The sequence below is a fragment of the Crocodylus porosus genome, unplaced genomic scaffold, assembly GCF_001723895.1.
Source record: "Crocodylus porosus isolate Cpor-Errol unplaced genomic scaffold, CroPor_comp1, whole genome shotgun sequence".
NCBI classification, from domain to species: Eukaryota; Metazoa; Chordata; order Crocodylia; family Crocodylidae; genus Crocodylus; species Crocodylus porosus.
Genome location: NW_017728907.1, coordinates 17,003,951 through 17,012,650, shown reverse-complemented (window position 1 = coordinate 17,012,650; position 8,700 = coordinate 17,003,951). Strand labels below are relative to the sequence as shown.

Here is an 8,700-nt window from a genome sequence, read left to right as displayed (position 1 = left end):
TCCCCTGTGTCACAGCCAGAGGGAAATTCTAGGCAAGATAGTTTTCTATATAGAGTTCTGCTCTTTCCTCGGTGCCCCGTATATAGCAGTCTCTTTTCTTCTTCTAGTCTCTTTCTTACCTTGTGGTTTGGACTGGATGTCATCTTCAGGGGGGCACAGAGTGTGTGTATGCCCCATACATTGACAAGGTGAACACCAGCTCTGTGTGTGTGCAGGTGCTTGTATCCAGAGGAAGGGACAGTGCACATGGACAGACCTGGGCTGCACTTGCCTTCAGACAGGTGTGAATGGACTGGCTCCTTCTACAGAACCCAGTAACTGGGTAACTCTATTGAAACCTAAATGATTTTTTCTGGTAACCAAATAGGCTTCAAGAGGCAAATGGAAATACATCTTGCCCTGCAGAGACACATGAATGGATACAGGTACCTCACTGCTCCCACTAATGTCACCTGACATCCCAGTTGCTTTAGCAAGGCCGGTTTGCCTTGCCACTAGGAGAAGAGTCAAATCATCTGTTGCAGCATGGTACATTTAGCTCTGGATGGGACAGTCTGGCATTAAGATGCAAACATCACAACATGAGGAGTTTGCTTCTGAGAACAAACATTTAAGAGCAGCAAGGCTACAGCCCTTGGCAGGATCACATCACAATAAAAGCCCCTCCTGATCAGTTAACAGAGTACCAGCAGCCAGGAAATGGAGAGCAGGCCAGGGCTCTGTGATCTGTTTGAGTGTTGCTAAGGCGGCTACAGTCACTCTATCTGGCAGCACACAAGGCTGGAAACCCAAGGATTTGGATGCAGGCCTGATTCACCTTCTTTTTTAAAAATCTTACTTTACTCATCAAATAATATTTAACCCCTTGTAGCTGTGCTCTGATGGCAACAGAGCAATGTGCAGCTCCTGCCTTGCCTGCAGTGTAACAGATCCTTTCCCTCTGTGACAGAGGGGCTTGGGGCTAAAGTCATTTTATGGAGACAGAAAGCATTTTTGGCTTGGTCAGCTACTAAGTCACCCTGATCATCCCTCAGACTGGCCACGGATACCCACAAACCTCAGCCTGCTTTTGGATGCTTAAGTATATAGGGCTACCACTTAGAATGATGCTGACATAGGAAACACCACCCAGAAGTGTTACTGCTCAGTCAGGCGCTCAGCATCATACTGTACTATACAGGGCTATATTCACTTTTGGAGGCAGCATAGGCTGAGGTATGGCCCCAGGTCAGGCAGTCATATGTTTCATCACTAGAGCAAATGAAAACTTTCATTATAGCCAGTCTTAAAATGTTGATGAAGGAAACTTCACAGTCCCCCTGGGGAGGTAGAAAACTAAGGTCAATGTCACTTTACAGATGGGGGAAATGGAGTTACTAAACAGGATCAAACTAGTCAATGGCAGAGAAGGGTATAGAACCTGAACTACTCCTGTCTCCCAGACCTGGGCCACAGCCACTACACCATTTTCCCCAAGAGCCTCCCCTCCTGGTTTTCTGTTGTTGATCCTAGCCTCATCTGGACAGACACATACAAATAAAGCAGTAAGAAATGAACATGCATATAGCAGACACAAAGTATTTAGTACAAGCAGATCAGATTGGGTTGACATCATCCATTGCACCAACTTTTAACAGACAACTCTGGATGTGAGCAAGCAGGCCACTCACAGGTCAGGGAGGTGCCAGGGACAGATATTCCTGCCTCCTACCCATGCCATCTGTGCCTCCTATATTTGTCCTTCTGTCCTACTGTGCACTGCCAGAGCATCAATTGCCATCTTAGAGCTGAGTCTACACCAGACTTGTGACATGAGGCTTTGGGCCAGGATTCAGTGGCAGTGATATTCATTAATAGCTGTGACAAAGCAGCACAGGGCATGTTGCATTGCCCTGTATGCTGTTAAAGGGATAGAGGGAGACTAATCACCTAGGAAGCAAGGGACACTAACCAAAAAAAGTTAAAGTTCATCACAGGAGAAGTCTACAAGATAAGGTTTGGCTGACACAACTACATCAGCTGGGATGTGGAAAAAAGTCTCAATACATACCAGCCAATTAGCACATCCCAGTAAAGCCCATGGTGTAGACTAGGGGTGGCCAACCTGTGGTATGCATATAACAAATAGCACAGGCAGCAGATTGGCCCAGACAGTCCAATTCACATATATGCCCCACCTGGCAGGCAGTCTTGCTTTAGATGTAAGCATGATGTGTGACCAGTTAACACCTCCTTCAAGAAGCCCACATCCTCTCAGCAGTTGAACAGATGACTAAAATCCTGGGACAGGCAAACATACAAAGTCAATCTAATTAAAAGAACAGACCTGTTTTGTTGATTGTTAAAACATGAGATACAACTGCAAGTCAAGACTAGGGAATGTGTACCAGGTGGCTGGGCAAGACGTAGTACCCACCCACTGGGGGCCGTCACAGATATCACCAAGCATCCAAGAGACGTTAACATTTTTGCACAAGAGGTCTTTGTTTATGCAGAACAGTAAGAGGATAAGAGGACAATAAGTATGATGCACATCAGGGAAAAGTAGCAATTAATCTGGGTCCTTTAAAAAAAAAAAAAGCCTGCAGCTCCTGGTAATCCCTTTTAGTGAAAACTGACACAGAAGAAGGAAAGTTAGCAGTCACTGTCACATGAGGGAAGTTGTGCTATCTGGGTTCTATTCCTGTGTCAGCTACAGACCTCTGGTGTGTGCAAGGTCTGGTCATACTTATTAGTGATAACTAAGGATCTGCTACCATCCATCAAAGGCTCTGGATTTGAGCTAAAAGTTTACATGCCTCTGAAAAAGTGGGCCTACCTTCCTCTGTAAAATGAGAATCCTAATATTTGACCAAGAATCTGTGGGGCTTGAATCATTCTTTCAGAAAAAGCAGTGAGGGCATCAGAAAAAAACTATGCAATAACTGTGTTGCAAACCGTACATCACCTACTGGTGGCTCCCAGCAGACACTCTGCCTAATCGGTAACCTAGTCACCTCAGTGGGAGTGGCTCAACATTTTCAGATCATTTAAATGAGAGTGTGCAGCATCTCAAAGGGTTTTGTGGGGTTCCTGGCAAAACCTGCCCTTTTATCCTAGTGAAAGACATCTGCAGGAGGGTTTCCCTCAGGTAATTTGAAACTCAGCAGCAGCACTCCCTCCCTGTGCAGGGAAGAAAGGCTTATATCACAGAGCAAAAATGCTCCTCAGCCCTACCCACCTCTTAGAGCAATCACTAAATGAGTCAGGGAGGCAGCTTCATCAGTCATCAGACTGACCCCATCCAAAGATACTCATCACAGTGCATGTGCTTCTGACTCTTGGTGGTGTGACTCATGCTCCGGGTGAAACGTTTCTCACCAATACCTCTGGAGACCAGCAAAATACCAGCAAAGCTCCCATCCAAAGCACTTTAAAGGCTATAGAAAGATTTCCTCAGTTTCAGTGAGCTTTTGGCCAGGACATACATACCTCATCCAGGACTTGCTATGCCCAGCATTAAAGTAGAATTCAGTCCACATAGCCCATCCCTTGCCCCCTAAGCCTGCCAACCAGAGCCAGGTATAGTTGCTGTGGCACAGGCATCTGTCACTACCCTCATCTCCTACAATCAAACAGGCATCAGAGGACAGCAGTGTTCAGTCACAGCCAACCTCAGTGTGAACCAGAAAAACTGTCTTGCACCATCCTGCCCCTGTCATCTCTAGTCAGAGCAGCCTTCCATAAAGCAAAGCGACCTACAAGGTTAAGCCAAGGTAAGGCAGACTAGCAGTAGGAAAAGTGGGGAGATAAACATAAACCACAATTCCTTAGGGCCTGGGATTGTGCTGACCCACAAAACCTGCTTGTACATCCTGGTGGGATCTCGGGGACCAATTAGGATGAAGCTATAGCACCTGTAGAATCACTTTGAAGCCAGCCTCATGGATTAGACGGGAGCTTGGCCATAGCCCAGAGCAAACACTATGCTAATGACCAAAAGTAACGCAGCTGTACTAGGAAGAGCCAGGAGCATGTAAATTACTGAGAAGGAGGAAGTGGTCTGTGACACTACCATGAATACGATGTTATGTAGCTTATACCCACAGCTAGAGGAATGTCATGGAGCTGACTTTCATTTTGAAAAATGTTTGATCCATGAGTCATTGTCTACAACGTAGGGGACATGAACTGTGAGAAATATTCAAATAAAATCTGTACTTATGTGAGGAGGGGACTAGTACTAGTGAATGGAGCCTTTCAAGTTTTATGTGCAAACCTGAGGGTCATAAATTCCAACCTAAGTCCAGGTAGCAAAAGCTGACCAGTGTTACTATCTGAAAGCTGTCGGGTAATCTATATGCTGGAGGTGTCAGCTCTTTTTCTAATGGAAAGATGTCCTTGTTACAGAAGATACTGTCACAGCTTCAGTGGAGAACCAGCTATTGGTAGGAGTTTGTAGACTGCAGTCAGGTTTCACAAAAAGCTGTCTTGCTTATCATGCCTCCATGAGCAGTGGGGGATGCTGTCTGGATTCTTCTACATATAAGGCAGGGGTCAAAACCATAGGACGTACAGATATAGGTGGACTTCGGTGGTGTTCCAGCAACAGGCAGCTTCACCCATGGCCACACCGGGCTGGGCAGCAAGGAGCTGCACCCATGCCACAGCCAGGGGTGAGGAGAAGCATTGGCAGGAAAAAGTGACAACTGGGTCAGAACACTGCCCTGCCTTGGATCCAAGCCAGGCTGTTCCAAGCCCACATCTAGAAAATGTTGATGACTGATTGTATAGAGCAAAAAAAACCAAAAAACCTCAGCAAACAAACAACCCCCACCACCACACACGCACACACAAGTCTAGGCATTCCTCACAAATGTCACCACCTTCCATGCCAAGGGCATTTCTCTAACACACACAGAGCAATGTAATCAGGGCATTGGGGGAGGGAAAGGTGGGGAAGAAGGAGGGAAAATAGTAAAACACTGCACTGAATGCACAGTTTTCCTCTGGGAAGAAGATAAGAGTATGAACCAGATGTGACAGATGTTAGTCACACCATTTAATGAGCAACTGAAAGGTGCTAACACAGTGTGGTGGTGAGGGTAGTAGAAGAATCTGAACAAAACTGGCACCTTCTCCTGTGCCTAAAATTGTCTGAAAGGGATCCTGTCATTATAAAAGCAAGGAACAAATAGCTTTGTCTACCATTTCATTGTCTACCATTGTTCTAGTCTGCGTCATCTACCATTAAACCAGCTACTGCCATGTCCAACACCTTTTCCTGGCAAACAGTGTCCTGTATAATATACAGCCTTGTACTCAATATAGTATGATAAAACTTCAAGTCTTATGAAAAGCCAGTCTTAAAAAAAAACACCCAAACATTGGGAAAACTATCTTTTCATCTTAGGGATGAAAATCTGAGATCATCTTTTTTTGTGTTTTGCTGCAAACCAGAAATACAGAGATGTGTGAAATGGGAGACTAACAAGAGAAGAAAGGCTATTCAAGCTAGTTAAAAGTCCTTCTTAGAGCTGAGCCCATAACAAATCCCACATGCATAAGTGCCCCAAACTGGAAAAAACCACATGCAAACATCAAGTTTCTAGTTATTTTATTTAAACCTACACTTAGGATTCACTACTGCCATACCAGAGGCATGAGTTGCATTCCTGGTCCTAGCCCTACACACAACTTAGGCTCAGCAGACTGGACTGCAGCTGGTGTGGCCAAGCAATGTGGAGGACATGCTGATTGGCCTAGGCCTGCCTTCTGATTTCTGGTTATTTTCTATGTCCTCACAGGTGCTGGTCCAAAGAGCTTCTGAATCCTGTTGACTACCAACCAGGGCTTGAACATATCCCCAGGGGACTCTGAGGGCAGGCAGAACAGGAGCCAAGCCAGCAAGCCACCATGGAGCAGATCCGCTCTTTCTTCCAGTCAATCTGGGATCTCATTCTCAGCAAGCACCAGGAGGGCATCTTCAACACAGTCTGCCTGGCAGTGCTGACTGGGCTGCCCTTAATCGTCCTGTTGGTCTTCCTCTTCATCTGTTGTCACTGCTGCTTCTGTAGCCAAAGGGGCAAAAGCAGCAGCAATGGAGGTTGCGGCAGCAGCAATGGGCAAGTCCAAGCAGAAAAGAACAAGAAAAGGAAGAAGAAGAAGGATGAAGATGACCTGTGGATCTCAGCTCAGCCCAAGCTGCTCCTGTTGGACAAGAGGCCATCACTGCCAGTCTAAATAATGGGAAAGAGAGAGGACACTCCTCCTCAAGACCCAGTGAGTCCTTCAGGCCATGCACTGTGAGGGGAAGGAGCTACAGCAATGGCTCTTTTACCCTTTAATAATGACTCTAGACTAAATAGGATTTCCAGGGCAAGCCAGACTCTGGCAAGATCACTAAGATGATAAACAGAAGACATAAAGTTGGGCATATGTTTATATGCCAGCAGTGTGTACAAGGACATATGCGCACACACACACACATGCAGTGACATACATGCACTTCCATGTATAACTACTCACATATTCATGAGGACATGGCTATGCAGCTTCACGTGCGTAAAGATGTACATATGCTCACACATAAACATGCCTGCTGTCACGTGCATGCAGATACCCATGCACAAGGTCATGTGCCTTCATGAGTATGACGCACATAAATATAGTCATGTGTACTAACATGTATAAAAGGTGGTATATAAATTCATGCATTCACACATGCACCTGAAATCTAGTACATCTTGAACTCCCCTCTACAAACTGAGGCATGTGTAAAGTACACAGGACAAGCCTGCATGCTTGTATGGGTAATACATAAGTATCAAAGCAGACTAAACGGAGATACCACCCTGGCTTAGAGGTACAAGAGGAGATGAGCATACAATCATATCAGAATGAGAAGTATTCTTCCCCCAAATCCATGGCAGGTAACAGTTTTGCTGCTCCAAAAGAGAAATTTTCTATCCATCACAGGACTTTCCTAGCAAATGCAGTAACCCGATCCAACCTTATAGACTCCAAGACAGCAAAGCAGAAAATGACATTGCTGCACAGGACCAAGGCAGGCCAGAACAGAACAGATGTGGCATCATACAGGACTGAAAACTCTACATGGACATTGAGAATCCTGCTTAAAACTGGTCTTTTAAGAGCTCATCATGCTGGGGTTGAGGTGGCTTCATTTCCACGGTACAGTGAGATAAGAGACTCCATGTGGAAGCACGTCTACAGCATTAATTTATCTAGTGACTACTAGAAATGGTTAACCCTTGGACCAAAGGCCCGCACTTTTCACTGAGATCTACAGAAAACTGGCTCCAGGCAATAACTCAGGGCATGCCCCACTCTTGCATACAGAGACATGCATGTGCATGTCCATGTGTGCACATGTGCACGCGCGCGCGCGCGCACACACACACACACACACACACACACACACACACACACACACACACACACACACACACACACATAGACCCCCTAGCACTCAGCTGAGCTGCTGGTTTTGAGTGCATTTCATTCTGTCACTGTAAGGGCAGCTGAGTCTAGGATAAACGGGGGATGACGTTAAATGACATGTAATCCACATATACTTCACTTCTTTGCCCACTAAAGCTTTGGTCCCACACTGCTCACCCCAATGAGAGACTGTCGTCACCAGAACTTCAAGATCTGATAGACTCCCCTTCCTCATGAGTTAAGGCAGCTCACTCCATCCCAGCTAACCTTGCCCCGTTCCACATAAGCATACTCAGACTGCCAAGCCTATTTCCTAAGGAACCAGCCTGACCTCTCCCTAGTCCGCTATTGCAGTTATCAGCAAGGTCTGTTGAAGCCTCACTGACATGTTTTGCAAATAGTTGGAGTGTCAGGAAGCCTCACTGTATCTGTTCTTTGCACTAAGGTAATGCAAGAGCCAAACAGTTTCACTCTAAAGGCTCCATTGGAAACTTTTTGTTCTCTTATTTTTAATCTCCAAAGCAAACTGACCAGGAAGTTCAGAGAGGAAGAAATAATACACACCAACCCAGACAAGTGCTGGTAGAGCCTGCCACACTGCAACCACCAGCATGGCAAGCTCAAAGGTACTAGCCTCATCTGTAGCAAAACAGGTCTTCCATGCTCCCTCTAGGAAACCATTCCTAGTGGATGGGTGCATGGGAAAGGAGGAGGCAGGGAGCTACTTATGGACTGAGTCTTTTGTTCTGTACCCTCACAGCATGGCCCATTTTGTCCAACTTTGAGATAATGGTGATATAATATAATCCCATCACTGGGATTGCTGTTCACCTGTGTTGTTGGGATCTCAACCCCAGAGTTCTCACCACTTAGGCCCTTTCAAAGATCTCACTTGGGCTCGGGACAGACATTACATATAAACCGGTTTAAGTGATCAGAAACTAGTTTAAACCTGTAACAGAACTGATGTTCACTGCACATAAACCAGTTTGAAATGGCTTAAACCAGTTTGAGATAAACCTTGTTGAATGTGGTATCAAACTTAACTGATTTGGCTCAACCCATTTTATGCAATGTCTGTCCTTGCTGATTTAAGATAAACCAGACTCCCCCAGCATCCCAGCATGCTCCCTGGGATAGGTGAGGCTCTCTGCTACACAGCACAGCTGGCCCCTCCCCTCTGCTCCCTGGCTGGAGCTCCAGCAGAGACTTGCAGGCACAGCAGGGTCTGCCTGGCTTCCCCCTCCCCTCCCCCTT

At 46.0% G+C, this 8,700-nt stretch overlaps 1 protein-coding gene across 2 annotated transcripts in view; it reads left to right on the top strand.

Annotated features, from left to right (window-relative positions):
- Nucleotides 1-7,401, top strand: part of KIAA0040 (KIAA0040 ortholog) — a 17,668-nt gene extending 10,267 nt beyond the window's left edge. For both annotated transcript variants that reach the window (XM_019530883.1, XM_019530884.1), the window contains exon 2: nucleotides 5,787-7,401. In XM_019530883.1, coding sequence (XP_019386428.1) covers nucleotides 5,896-6,222 — 327 coding nt within the window. In that variant the 5' untranslated portion in view covers nucleotides 5,787-5,895 and the 3' untranslated portion in view covers nucleotides 6,223-7,401. The remainder of the gene's footprint in view (nucleotides 1-5,786) is intronic.
- The last annotated feature ends 1,299 nt before the right edge of the window (nucleotides 7,402-8,700 follow it).